This window comes from Echinops telfairi, unplaced genomic scaffold (genome assembly GCF_000313985.2).
Source record: "Echinops telfairi isolate 266 unplaced genomic scaffold, ASM31398v2 ScPeMD7_7469;HRSCAF=8507_1, whole genome shotgun sequence".
In the NCBI taxonomy this organism is placed as follows: Eukaryota; Metazoa; Chordata; class Mammalia; order Afrosoricida; family Tenrecidae; genus Echinops; species Echinops telfairi.
Genome location: NW_022111373.1, coordinates 125,335,484 through 125,351,147, shown reverse-complemented (window position 1 = coordinate 125,351,147; position 15,664 = coordinate 125,335,484). Strand labels below are relative to the sequence as shown.

At 34.9% G+C, this 15,664-nt stretch overlaps 1 protein-coding gene across 1 annotated transcript in view; it reads right to left on the bottom strand.

Annotated features, from left to right (window-relative positions):
• Positions 1–236: 236 nt before the first annotated feature.
• Positions 237–15,664, bottom strand: part of CDH9 (cadherin 9) — a 136,205-nt gene continuing 120,777 nt past the window's right edge. Inside the window, exons 7-11 of the mRNA XM_004698090.2 lie at positions 9,110–9,246; positions 8,489–8,610; positions 5,000–5,117; positions 4,642–4,893; positions 237–1,240 (exon numbers count right to left, since the gene is read on the bottom strand). Of these exons, the coding sequence (XP_004698147.2) occupies positions 753–1,240; positions 4,642–4,893; positions 5,000–5,117; positions 8,489–8,610; positions 9,110–9,246 (1,117 nt within the window). The 3' untranslated portion in view covers positions 237–752. The remainder of the gene's footprint in view (positions 1,241–4,641; positions 4,894–4,999; positions 5,118–8,488; positions 8,611–9,109; positions 9,247–15,664) is intronic.

Below are 15,664 nucleotides of genomic sequence, written 5' to 3'. Positions count from 1 at the left end.
TTCATGCTAAATTATTGAGACAGAAAATGACAGACTTTCCCAAAGCTTTGTTTTGTTTGTTTTTTATCGTTCCACCATATGCCAGTTTCAAATCCGACAGAGTAACTGCTTAGTTGCTCCTTCCCTGAGTAAATCATAATTCGTACTTAAAAATTTAAAATGTCAGCTTAAAGGGATATCAGAACTGTCTTTAAGAATTAAATAAAATAAAATTTATTTTATAAATACCAGTTTATTGCATAAAAATACAAAAATATAAATATACATTTATAAAAATATGAATGAATTAACACGAGGACATTCTTCAACAAATAAATATGGCAGTAATAGTCATTCCTATTCCTTTAGGGATATATTTTTTATGTCAGTTTACAAAGCAGTTGCACAATGTTTCATTTAATAGTAAAGGCGGCTATAAGTCAATTAGGAAAACATTTATAAAGTTATTATATCTAAGAAAAGGCACAAAAAGCCTTTTAAGCATTTTTATTGATTATTCATGTGATATAATTTCCTTTAGAGATTGTTAGGCAAAGAGGGTGAACTGGTTATTATTATTGTTATTAATATCTATCTCATTCATATTCATTCACAGAAACTTACTGATTAAGTAAACCTTTACTGAGACAACACCTACGTATTGTTGGTTATTTTGATTTTGTTTTATTTCTTCCCAGAAAGAGAATGCAGGCCACTCAATCCAGTAACAAAGACAGTACGTCCACTCATATTGATTAAGTCATACAATACTCTCAGTCTCGGTCACTGTCATCACCCCCGTACATATCTGCCAATTTTTTAAAACGTGGTCCCCAATCACCGAGATAGTCATAATCTTGGTTACAATCTGCTGTGAGAGATTCCAGAGAACTGAGTGAATCTGCTACGGAATCATTCCCTTCGTAAGCATAGGTTGCCAAGGAATCATAAGGAGGTGCACTTGGGTCTGAATCATTTTCTTTTAACCTTCGATGGATAAAATCTTGTACATCAATATTTTCCCACAGAGGCACAGTCCTCCTGATCTGAAAAATGGTTTCAGGCATTACATCTCTTCTAAGTTTACTGTCTTCTCTGGCTTCAGGGTTCCTTAACGTGCCAATGTCAAAAGCTTGAGTATCCTCTTCCCCGCCCCCTTCATCGTTGTAGGTCACGATGTTGTCCCTGACATCGTCTTTGGAAAGTATCAGAGGTTCCTTTTTCCTTTGTCTCTTCAATGCAGCAAACAGTACAACTAAAACTAGTGAGGGAGAAAAAGAAAAATCGTGAGATTCCATCATGCTCCATTAAGTTAAATATGGCATATTTCTGTGAAAATTTTCTGTCCGTGAAGTTTATGAGGTGTAGGTAGTGTAAAGATTATTATGGATAAAAAGAATGTCTTTTATAAACACCAAGTGCCTTGGATCAAGGATTGTACGCACTATACTGAGGGTGAAACCCATAAAACAGTACTAATAATTCATTCTTAGGACTCACTCTCCTATGAAACATTTTACTCAATAAAGACTTATGCTTTTATTCAACTCAAATCTTTTGACCCTTCACTGCTCCCAAGTGTACCTTTGTTTCCAAATATTTAAATGCTAAAGATGAAATTGTTGTTTCAAGAGAAATTAGGCTCCAGTATATATTTTCTTGACTCAATGGAATGTATGCAGCGCCATCCATTAAACCTGCAAAAGCCAAGCATGTATATGCAGAAACCTATCAGAGAAGGAAAACACTTTCTACTTTCTCTTTTTTTTCCCTACTAAAATGAGTGACTGTATACTGCAAAAAGCAACCTGTATAAGACTTTGAAAAATGAGGCAGTCCAATTGATTTCTGGCTCTCACAGATTTAACTTTATATGATGAGATAAGTTCAGAATAATCTTTGAGATTTTTTAAAAAAGAAAACTATTTATAAACACGAGACATCTTTGTCTCCTTGTTAAACGATGAATATGAAGTTAATCCAGAGAAGATGAAAATATCAAATAGTAGTATATCACATTTATGCCATGAAGTAGAAAAAGCAGGTTTGTATTAAGTATGGAATGCATTAATTTAAGTGCACTACTTTTCCTAAGTAAAATGACACCAGCAAAGTGTCATCATTGTGTTACGTGACCATAATCTTTATGAGCGCTCACAAAGGAACCTTAGAATATGTTCTGAATTGTTTCTCTATGCACTCACTCATCCACTGCGATCTAGTCGATGCCGACTCATTGCGACTCTGCAGCGGAAAACTGCTCTTGTGTATTTCTGAGGCTGTAACTGTTTAAGGGATTAGAAAAAGTCTTGTTTTTCTCCCATGGAGAGGCTGGTTTTGATCTGCAGATTTAGTAGATCTCTACCCAACACGTAACCACGATGCCACCAGGATCGTGTTTCTCCACTGTTAGGTTAAAACAAAACAAAACAAAAAAGTCTTGCTTAATTTATCTATACTGACATTCTCTAGCTAGCTCATGTGAACATAATTCATTAAGGCTAGGATAAGGGTAGAAAGAAGTTCATTCTCTTTAAAAATTAAGTGTAACTTAAATTTAACTTTTTAAAAAAATTTTGAATACCAGCAGCAGCCTAGGATTGTGACAGTATGCTTTACTGTTAAACTGATAGTAATCACATAATGTTATCTCTGTGATGAGCAAATTGTCAAATCACCATTCATTACAATTATGGTAGTCACGAGCCTTATTTCTGGTACATGGAATCTATACCTTCATAAATAAGCTCAATATGTTTCTGTTTTATATGTTTGAGATAATTGTATTTATATTTTGTATATGAATTCTATTTTTATTAATATATAGTATTACCCTGAGACAGAGTTACACAAACTTTGTCAAACTACCAAAGATGTTAATGGAACTAAAAAAAAAAATGTAATCACTCCTTTTTGCCTACTAACATAGATTTAAAAAACACACACTTTTAAATGGAATATAGTAACTCTAAAAGATTATTCTTCATGCTAGTTCACTATCTTGCAAAGAGCAGGTTGCCATGGAGAAATGCAATAACTATGTGTAATCATGAATATACACAGTCAAAACAGGGCAAAACTGCCTTAGTTTCACTTGGTAATGAAACTCTTTGAATTAGAACCAATTTTAATGAAAATAGAAAATAACTCCAAATGTAGGTAGTGAGTTGCAAAATTTTAAAAAAAGGTTGTGCATGCCTTCTAAATTACGGAGGACAGAAAATTGAGACTTTTCACAAAATGAGCTTTCTGGATTTATGTATAGAGAAAAAAAAGTTATAGAATTCAATTTGCTAGTCCTACACTATCTAAACTTATTTTTCCCCTAGTGGGTGGCATCATTCTCTTCACCTATTTTTGACTGTATATGAGTTTGGTGTGTGTGAGGAGATTTTTTATAGTAATGCAGAAATTTTTTAAAAAATTGCAGCATATTTTTATATTTTCCTAAATTAGAAAAATATTGCTGTATGAGCCAATCAACAATATGAAATCTGAAACACTTAACTCAAAGAATAAGCCAAATTTGAATCTCCATGGGGATACGAAAATATTTACCCAAGGAGTTTAACATTCTAGAAGTAGGTGGAGGTAGGCACTGATGATGGTATTGACCATGGTGTGTGTTTTTTAAATGTTTTGTTGTTTTCACCAAAATAGTTGGCTTATTTCTACTGAGATGAACATTTTGGTTCTCTCTCTCTCTCTCTCTTTCTCTCTCTCTCAACTTCTATCAATCCCTCACTGAAGTCCTGAAGGATATCAGGCCAAATGAATTTCATCCAGATTGCTTGAAAGGATTTACAGGGAACAGGAGCCAGCACATAGGAGCATCAGAACATAAGTTTGGCTAGCTTCCCTACCCTGAGTGTAAGCATTTTTGGATGGATATTTGATGGAAGTGATTTTTAGAATTTTTTATAGTAGAACAACTGTTTAATTGAATTAAATATTTGTTCTGTTAGGGTATGCTCGATAAAACATTTGCTATTGGAAGCATGACATCCTTTTGAAAACAGTGCCATGGTGATATTTCAAAACTAGATTTTCAATAGCTAAACTAGCATTTTAAAAACTTGGATGTGTTATATATATATATATATATACTGTAGAGAACACTTAATTTTGACCACCTCAATCCATTTGTCCATTAGACATTTGAATTACATAATTTAGTGCGTAATTTTGTTTTAAAGATAAAGATGTCTTTTGAGAATAATGATTAAGAATTGTGAAGTGGGACACTCTAGTTGAATGCTGGCAAAAGCACTTTCTACATGAGTGATTTTTTGACACATTATTTAACTTTCTGGGTAAAAATCATTTTAGCTTACAGAATTAATACAAAATTAAATCAATTATTTGAGCCAATGACTTTAGAACAGTCATCATGATTACATAGCACTAAACAGTTTAGATATGCAATGTGTTTTAAAATACCACTTAAATATATCATATTTAACTAACTATTCGGTCTTGAGTTCTTGTCTCCAGAAAGCAAGGCCTACCTCGGTCGTGCGCATATTGTTGAAGAACAATTTTATGAACAAGTTAAAGGTTTGCCATTTTGAGCAATAGAGAAGTGTTCTTCGGTGTCCATCCCTGGATAAAGAGGGAGTGGATCGTCTAAGTAAAATGAGCACTGCCCGCGCGGTTGCTTACTCAACAGTATGAGGATACACAGAAGAATGGCGGCTAGGGCCCCTGTGCTCAGCCCAGCGGCGAGGACCAGGGCCTCCGCATGGCAGGACTGCATGTTCCCGTGGTGGTCGCAGGCACACACCCGGATGGTGAGTGTGCCAGTGCTGCTCTGAATAGGATAATCGTTGTCAAATATTAAAATTGGCAATAGATAGGTGTTCATTTTGCTCCGGCTGTACCCGTCTTTTCGTGTCACGATTCCTGCAGTATTATCTGGGGGAGAAATAAAAACAAAAGAAAAATGCAACAAGCAAACTCAGGCCAGTATTTAATGATATATTTTACAGCCTCCATATTTCTTTTAAAAAATGTGCTCTACCTTTATTGTCAACGATGGTGAAGTTTGGGTTGTGGGGGAAGTCTGGCACGGGCTCAAAGAAGAATTTGTGGCCGCGGGGAGGATCATCCCTGTCCATAACACTGATAGTCTGAATCAACTGGAACCAAGAGTAGCAATTAAACAAACAAAGAGAAACAGTAAATATAGTAGTAGTTCCGTGAAACACGGGTGGGGTGGGAGGCCTTGTTCAGACAATTCTATCAAGGTTTGTAACGCCTGTGTCAACTGTAACTTACTTAGATAAGAATTAACATTATCCATGATGATCCGCAGAGCCTCACCGTGCTTCCTTGTCAGCTTCTCTGTTTATAAACATCCCACTGCCTGTGACCCACAGGAACTCTGGGACGCAGTAGAACAGCCTCCTAGGGTTTCCAGCACTTTAGGGTAGCAGAGTGCCAACTCTTGTCTCGCATGGATGGCAAGAGGGTTCTGGCAGCGCCCACACCTCCATTAGTTTAGCAGCAAAGCATTAGGGCTCAGGGGACTCCAATACGAAATTTTATTTTATTATAAATTGATATCAATTTCTTGCCACTACTAGAGGATCTTTTTCTCAAAGGCAAAGAATTCTTCATTTGTTATTCCACATGGTTGACACTGTCACCCTCACAGTTTAAGTACGTTATTAACTAATTTGGGGGTGGGTGTGAATAATGTAGTTTATTGGTAGGCAACATAATTGAAAGATCGGATGCAACATTAATGTTATATATTTCATTTCACTACATACATTTTATTAAACTGGCTTGTCTTTTTCAACAACATTTATAAAGTTTAGATAATCATACAAGTAATTGACATTACAGATTTGGTATATTATCAACATTGAAATGATGCAGCACCTCTTGGCTATGTCCTATAATGGTCAGACGTGTGCTAGGTGCAAGATGTGACTGTGATCAATGACTATGCAAAAGAATTGCCCCATTTTACAGTGAGAAAAGCGCTGACCTGTCCCTCAGGATGCCTTTTTATCTAGTCCTGGATCTGCAATTTCTATGATTTGAAATTGTTGTCATTTAATTACCTGTATTTTAAAAGTTCTCTTCTACAAAATCAACATTTGCAACACTTCCAGGTGTAATCATCCAACATTTTGTACTGAGGAATTACTTGAATCTCACAGCACTTTAATCTAATCAGGAGCTGTGGTGGTAGAGCAAGTTCATGTGTTGGGCTGCTGGCAGCAAGGTAGGCAGCTGGGACCCACTAGCCAGCGCTGCTGGAGACAAATGAGGCTGTCAGCTGCCTTCGAGAACTGCAGCCTCAATAACTCTAGGGATTAGTTCTACTCTCACCTCTAATCTCATTATGAGTTGGAATCAACTTGATGACTGGCTTGTTTGGGTCCCTCTGGCCATTTTCTTGATTTAGCCTCCCCTTGCATAGCTAGCTATACCTTTCTGCATATTCATTGACTCTTTAATTTTGTGTTGAACTTGCAGGCATTTTGTTGACAGAATGGCATATGTTTCTTTACACAATACTTCGGAAAGTGTCCAATTATAAATTAAATTTAATATCCTTATATTATATAAATTTATCTCCTTAGAAAATTGGAGCATAGCATAAGGACAAAGTATAAAATATCTAATACTCTTACTCATTTGCCATCTTATTCTAATTAGCAAATTCCAAATCTAATATAAAGTAATATTTTAAATAAAAAATAATATTTTCACTTTTTTTTAATACTCTGGATTTTTGAAATGACTATATAGGCTCTTGTTTAACCATACTTTGAAAGAATATATATTAGTTTCTTAATCTATTTGTTTTATTTTTAACTCTGTTCAATTTAACAGAAAACATTTTCTACTCCAACTATATGAATTTGGGGCATATTAATTTTAACGGTGATATATTCTAAAATTGATTGTGGTAATGATTATACAAATCTTGATATGATTGAAATATTGAGTAGTATGAAATGGAGATGAAGTGCAAATAAACCTTTTTGTTTTAAAAAATGAACTCAAATGAATCAATAAAAAGTACACACATTAATAGACAAGTGGGTAATAATATATGCATAGAGTATAAAGTTATTTTTCTCTTCTCCACACTTTTATGAAAAAGATTTAGCCTCAATGGTTTTGAGAAAATTCACATTGCAGCTATTATAAGCTCTGTAGATATTGGTAAGCTATCCTGCATATTTGGTGTGAGTACATTTTACAGTAGGAGCCTGGTGTAGCAGGGATTAATCTCTTGCCTGTTCATCAGAACGTCATAGGTTCAAACTAATCAGGGGCTCTCTAGGGGAAATGTACTGGCTTTCTGTTTCTCTAAAGATTTATAGTCTTCAGAATCTACTGGATCAGTCTTTTTTGCCCCACAGGGTTATTGTGAATTGAAATAAACTCAAAGACAATCGATGTTTATCACTTTGTAAGTATGTTTAGATAATTTACTTGACAGCATTTTTAGTATTTGTAGGCAAATCTATTGATTCTTACTTTGAAGATTATGTCTAAAGAAAATAATGCCAGGTGCCATAGAAGTGTAAACACAGAATACTTTTCACTGCACTCTGGTAGCCTAGAGCCATATTTTGTTGGGAAAGCAATTATGCGGGCAGTTAAATGAAATAGTTATAGTTATGTCATGGCAATAAAGCATCAAATTAAACCATGTACTAAGTGGAGAAAATATCATTTGCTAGAAAGTATGTGAGGGAAAAATCTCTAAATCAGAAAAATTTGTCCCTTAATAGCTAGGTAAGACAATACCGGTAAGAAACCAAAAACAAACTTCTATTGTCTTTTTATGTCAGAGGATTGTATGTAAAATGGAACTCATTAGCAATAGGAGAAGAGTTATATTTCTACTTGTTTACTTTTTGAACTTAAGAAGGTATGATGGATTTTTGTGTGTATGTATATTATAATGGTAAAACACTACATTATTGTCATTGTCAAAAATTTTAATTGTAAATTTATTTTTAAAGTAGTTTAATGTTGTCTGATATACTACTTTATAGGAAACTTAATATCAAAATTAGATATACGTATATAGTATAACAAAAGTACATTGACAAAGCTATTCGAACTAGCAACATGTAGTCAACCAAATTGTGATGCCCTTTGTATTAACAGAGACCCATTTACTAATTTATATGCATTATATTTTATTTAATAGCTTATTTCAATTCTATTCATGAATATAACTCAGCATCAGCCTAATAATAGATAATACGCCTTTTTATATGCATGATTCCATTTACATATCCAGTGTATTAAGTCACATAATGCAATTTTCCCTTTTGTATCAGGAATTCTTTAAAGACTTTAAAAAAATGTCTTTTGAAAAAAAATCACTATCAAGTATTTGGCATAGGTAGATAAAGAGATGGTAAGGATGAATGGCAAGTCTACATGAAAAGAGTAGAATAAATAAATTAATGCATTTCCCTCTGCTTTGTGTAGAGAAAATTTCAAGCAAGTTTATAATAAATTTATTTACCTGCCCAGGTTTTGCATTTTCACATACAAATGTTTCATAGTACGTGGCAAATTCCGGCGCATGATCATTTATATCTAAAATTCTGATGAAGACTGGAATATGGCTACTTTGTTTTGGGTTATCTGGAATGAGAACATGTGTAAGATTTCAGTCTCATTTACAGAAGCAGTGATGCCATTTGCTCCATTTGTATCTTAGCAACGGATCATTACTGGGGTATTCACCCTCGGGATGGATGGTTTAAGAATATCTCTAGTTTACTTACATGGTCCAAATAGAAGCAACAGTGAAAAGAAGCAGAATATAACTGAAAACTAAAGCCTCTATTTGTATTGGTTGTAGTAGAGAACTTTCTTTGGCCAAATAATTATTTTTAAGAGGTTTTTATATTTCTATCGTACAGTAAAATGGACAAAAGATTGAAAGTAAAATAAATGAATGAGTTGAAGATAGTTACAGTAATATAAAAATCTAAATTACTCTAAATTATTTCTCTTATGTTTTCCTAAGAATAAAATAAAGTCACTAAAGATAAAGAGTCTACATACTAACCCCCACCCTAAGCCCACCCCCATGTTTTGTGAATTACAATATGTTCAGACGGGCTAATCTCCAACTTACTTATTTCTGTGGCTGTGATGGTGATGTTGTGCCAAGGGTATGATTCCCGATCGAGGGGCTTCAAAGTGAAAATAGAGCCATTTTCTGAGTGGACGTTAAAAATCCGGTCCATATCACTGTGCCGGTCCACAGTGTATCTGGAAAAAAACAGTTTCATTAGCCCAGCACTGTCTTATGGTCATTAGTTCTTCTATTATGCCTTAAAATTATAGGCAATGTACATAATGAGCTGACAAACACAAAATCTGTAAAACGCTGATAACGTTCTTATATATTAAAACGAATGACCCCTTAAATAATTGGTTACATTTTACTGTTTGCATCGTTTCTATCCTATGATTATTATGTTTACTTCTGAGTCCTTGGCGCAGCTCGGAAGTTGACTTTTGAATTGCATTGGATTCACTTAAATCCTACTAAAACGATTGCAGTCCTTGAGACATGCTAGACAGTCAGTGATCACTGGATGGAGTCAAAACAGCACTGAGTAAGTAAAAATTATGTTTAAAAAAGAAAGGGTAGAGGGGAAGGGGAACCTATAGTAATGATGGAAGTATATCCCCCCGCAAGGGGGATGAATAACACAATGTGGGTGAATTGCTACAGAGACAGTGTAAGATATGAAAATATATATATATATAATTTATCAAGGGTTCATGGGGGTGGGAGGGTGGAGGAGGGAGGGACAAAAGAGGAGCTGTAAATTGGAAAGATAATGTTTTAAAAATGATGATGGCAACATATGTACAAGTTTGCCTGATATAAATGATGTATGGATTGTTAGAATATCTGTAAGAGCTCACAATAAAATTACTTTTTAAAAAAAGAAAGGAAGGAAGGAAAGGCAAAAAAACTCATAAAAGGATGTGTGTTTAGTGCTATTTGAGTATAAATGAATACCGAGAAGCTTTAGAAAAAATATCTTGCTCTTGAATTAATGTTATTCAGAAAACACCTCAGCTAAATCATAGGCTTTTTCTAATTTGTCCCTGGACCTATTCTAAAAAATAAATAAGATAAATAAAAGAAAACAATGCTATCAGAGAATTCTGTGATTCATTATCATCATAAGAAATCAGTTTCTGAAAACTTTTTTCACTCTATGGAAGACAAAAACAGTGACCATCATGACCCCATTTCCCCAAAGATGCCGGTAACTTAACAACCAAGCCTAGGAATGAATTACTTTGTATGCCATCTGACTTTGCAGATTCAGGTAAGGTTAAGGCTGTAGAGATGAAGGTAGTCCTTGATTACCATGATAGTCTCAGTGGAATCTTATGAGTCATTAAAAGTAGTAGACAAGAAAGTAAGTCACAAAAATGTTATAGAAGGGGAAAAAATGATGGATTCAAAGGTTGAAAAAGAGGTGGGCCACCATTGGTGGAACTGACGATGAGAAAGGGCCGCCAGGCAGAAATTGAAGGCAGCCTGTAGAAAACAGGATGGTCCATTAGCACATAAGTCAGCAAAGAAACAGGGACATGAGTCCTAAAAGTGCTAGCAACAGAGGAGTTCACAAACGGGATGAGCAAAGCAACAATTTTCTTCTCCAGTTGTCAGAAAGCTCCCTGGAGGCTAGGGTGGCATTTCATGTACTTTAGACATGTGATCAGAAGCGATCAGTCCCTGGAGAATGCCATCACGCTTGGTAAAGTAGAGGGGCAACGAGAAAGAGGCTGACCCCCGTAAGATGGATTGACACAGTGGCTGCTACAAGGGCTCAAACATAAGGACAATTCTGAGGCTAGTCCAGCACTGGGTGGTCATTCTGTTGTACCCACTGTGAATCATCACCTACCTATCAACAAGGCAGTCAAGGACAACGTGCACTGGTGCTGGTGTGTGTTACTTGTTGGCTGCTAGCCACAAAATTTGCAGTTTGAAGATGAGGTTCTCTGCTCCCTTAAAGACTTGGCAACCTATATGGGCAGTTTTCTGCCCTATAGAGTTGCTATGGAAAGGAATCAACTTGATGGCAGTGAATTTGTTTATTCATTTATTGATTAGTCCTTGGAGCTGTAAGATAGCTGCACACGGACTTCAGTAAGGCTGTCACAGTATTTCTGACCTACAGAACTAGCATTTATGGATTTTTGTTGCTTTGAACAAAATTGGTTATGGCAGCAGTGGAAGACTAACATACGTTTGAGAAAGTGGTACATTTAAAGGGGCTTGTATGAACATCCTTCAGTTACAACAGGACACTGAATGCGGTGTGATGGTTCGGTTCGCTGTTTCTCTTATTTTGTTATCTGTTTGGGGCAGGCGTCCTCAAACTATGGCCCACGGGCCACATGCGGCCCACCGAGGACATTTATCTGGCCGACCGGGTGTTTTTGCCCCATTTGTTTTTTAACTTCAGAATAAGATATGTGCAGTGTGCATAGGAATTTGTTCATAGCATTTTTTTAAACTATAATCCGGCCCTCCAACGTGTCTGAGGGACAGTGAACTGGCCCCCTGTCTAAAAAGTTTTTTTGTATGTCAGTGGCAAAAACAAAAAAAAGTTTGAGGACCCCTGTTGGGGTTCTTTAATGGAACCATATAGAAAATGAGTGTTTCTTACTTATTTATGTTCATATGTATCACACAAGAATGTAGTTAAAAATAGCAACTACATTTATGTGGTTTATGTGGGAACTGGGATTCTAAACATTTCTTTGATCAAACTCAGGTTGTAAATTCATTGGTCAGGGTTTGTGTGGGTAAGGCTTTAGAGCATGGAATAAAGGGGTTGGACTAGAGCCAGAAAAAGGAGCAACAAAGGACAACAGATTTACTAATTCATACCTAGTATATTTCTCACTCTTCTAGGTAATCTAGCATGGGAACTTAGACAATTAAGAAATAATTAATAATTCAGACATCCATGCTCACATTGACTCATTTGGAACTGATAGGGACCCAACACTTTTGGCTGACCTAGTGTTAACTTTAATCTTGATAGGCATTTTCCTTCCAATTAAAAATTTAGAAATGAGAGTCACTTTAATGACTTAGAAATAGTTCACTTAACTTAAAAATGGCAAATGTCCAGGTCTATATTCTGAAATCTTGTCTCAGTGCAAGTAATGTCTTACAACTTGTCAAGGCCCCCCAAAATGTTCGCTTATTTAGCAGTCAGAGTGCTATTTTCAACATAGAAAAGGATGCTTTAGTTTACCCATTAATAATATATGCATTGAGTTCCACCAAACAACCAGAGATTATCTAATAAATACTTAACACAATAACAGAGCCATCTTTATGTCCCAGCAGCTGGTCTACTATAACAGTATTTAATTGATCTCCCCACATTGAATTTTTTAAAAATTATAGAAAATGTCACTGGCATAATTTTTGCATTAAGACCTTCTGCAAGAACAGAATAAAAAATATAGCTAGCAAATAATCATCGGGAAAGGAAACAGGAGACCTGCCTCTGGAAGCAGAACTCTGTTTTGTTTGTTTTTTGCTTTTCATCTGTATGTTCTTTAATTAAGAGCCCAACACATATCAGGTCCCAGTAATTTTACTCACTCTAAGAAAGCATCTAAATTAAATTGTAGGCACCCTAACAAGTAAGATAAGTAAAAGTATGTCAAATAAAAATAAAGTATGTCTTAATTGACTTCCAACTATTTATTTTCACTGAGTCAATTTATGTAGGGGTTTCAAAAAGTTTATGAAAAAGTGGAATTAAAAGACACACACCCCTCATAATTAGATTATCATTCTATTTCTTTCTTTTCCTCCATCCTATAAATGTGTTTTTGTTAGCTATGGAAGCTAAGACAAATACGTAGTTCAAATATTTTCCCTTTATAAAGAGATACTTGGAATTATTTATTATTGCCCATTATCTTACTTCCTGCCATCAAACATTGTCTAAGTACTACGGGGGTTCATAAAATTTATGGTAAATTGGAATTAAAAGATTATGCAATTTCATAATACTTTTAATATTAGTAAATAAATTATAGATATGGGAGCATGTCCTGAATCAATTGGTAGCGGGAACATATAGTTTTTCAGTGCATAACTCAATTTCTTACCAGAAGCTGTGCTTTGTTATTTTCAATGTGTCAGTCATAGAAAAGATAACTTCTAAAAGTCATTAAACATTAAATATTTTGAGTAAAAAGGAAGTGTGAAATGAAACAGCATGTTCTTTCGAACCTGTAAAACTATAATGAACCCTGTAACTTGGGGTATCCATGATCACTAATGAGGTGAAGCAGAGTTTGCAACAGCTGCTAATTGTAACAATAATCTCTAGCTCCAAGTGCCAGATGTACTTGTATTACCGAAAATATGTCTGATGAATAGATTTCTAGTGCGTAGGGAATAGTTGTTAAACTCTGCATTGAAAAATATTACTCCATGTTTATCATCATAGCCTGTTTCTGCTTTGGGGATCAGACTTCCTTCTAAATTCCATCAAAGCATACAAAAAAGTTTCATGTTACAATGTTGCACCTTGCTGAATTATTACTCATTTTCCTTTGTGCTATAATTGGACTTTAAAGATCATTTTCTCCATTACTATTTTGCCTGAATTTTGTATGCTAACATGAATCAGATTCTTCTTTGTGTTTTCTGGGATAGCCTTATTGATTGACAGAATTTGCAGAATAAATTAAGGAACATAAATTGAGATTAATTTGTTCTCATTTTTACTTTGTCCTAATTCTTGACATTTTAAAGCTGAACATACTATTGTTTCTTCAAAGCACATATCTGAGTGTTGCTATAAATAGTGTGTGTGTGAGTATGTAATAGTCATTTTTATTTACTTGGAAGGAAGATTGCAAATTTTGCTCTCAATCACGCATGCACATATGCTACTATGCTACCCTTTAAAATGTATTCAGAGGACATTATCAATTGTAGGAAAAGTTATATATGTACATACACACATCTGTATCATTTGCTATATATTTGTATCCACTGCTATCAAGTTGATTCTGATTTAGTTAGTGTATAGGTCTACAGAGGAAAACTGCTCCTTATGTTTCTGAGACTGTAAGCCTTTGCAGGAACAGACAGTCATATTTTTCCTACAGAGTGACTGAAAGGATTGAACTACACATCTTGCAATTAGCAGTCTAATATCCAATCCATGTGTCATCAATATACTTTCTCTCTATTCAAATATATATATATGCTTCATAGAATCACAGCAATGCACATGCCACCACAATATGACAAACTGACAGACAAGTGTTATATAGATTTTTTCATTAAATTACTTTTTAATTATTTTATTGGGGGCTTGTATAACTCTTATCACAATCCATACATCCATCCATTGTGGAAAGCACATTTGTACACTTGTTGCTCTCATCATTCTCAAAACATTTGCTTTTTACTTGAGTCCTTGATATCAGCTCCTCATTTTCCCCCTCCCTCTGCTCCCCCTCCCTCATGAACCCTTGATAACTTATAAATGATTTTCATTCACTTTTTGAAGTCCCTCAAAACACATACAAACACAGAGAGAGAGAAGCACAAATGATTTCAAAATGTTCCTAGAAAAAGAGGGGTACAAGAAAATTAAATTTCCTTTGAATTTCCTGAAGCTGCCTGGTATATCCAATTTAAAATTTCCTATTTAAAAAGTGTGCTATTTATAAAATAGAAGTGAATTAATAGTTATTAGCATTTTCCAATATTCATAAATATTAAAAATGCATAGACCTATATGTACTTAATCTCAAGCAAAATAATTGATTTTAAAATTGAAATAGTTAATGTAAAATGACACTAGGATATCTGCTGAGGGAGAAATTATGTGTCTTATTTGCTAAAAAAATTACTGAAATATCCACCTTATTTAAAATAAATTACTATGAGTATATATCACAAAAATGTTAAAAAAACTTTTTCAAATTTCTTCTTATAAAAAATATAAAATAAGCAATGAATGCAACAATCCTCCAAAAACAGAACAGTAAACGTTTGCAAAAATTAGTTTTTGAAAAACATTGTACATTAGAAAATAAGAACAGTAATCTTTAAAGAAAAAAGAAAGTGAGATAATCCCTAAAACTTCCTGAGCATGTGGCTTGGAAAGAGTTTGCAGGAGACAAAGCTAGAAATGGGAAAGCAGACGGAGTCACTGAACCTGCTCGAGTTCAGAAGATGCTGCTGAGGGCTCAGTGAAACAAGGGGGACTAGAATCTTCATACCATTGGACTGAAGACAGGACAATCTCACAGAATGAAAGAAATACTGGAAACCAAAGATGATCTCACTCACCTTTTCATTAAAATAATAACCCAAGTAAGCATGGGGACTCAGGACATGAAGATACTGAAGTACCCAAACGTAGGGATGGATTGAAGAGAAGTATGAACTAGAGTGCCCTAAAAAATAATCCCAGTGGTCTACTAATGGGCTTTGGGTACCACTCCATACTCCCCCCATCATTCACTATGGTAAGATTTTTTGTTCTGATGATGTCTTATACCTGATCCCATTGACACCTGGTGGTTGCATAGGCTGGTGTGCTTCTTCCATGTGGGCTTTGTTGCTTCTGAGCTTGATGGCCGCTTGATTACCTTCAAGCCT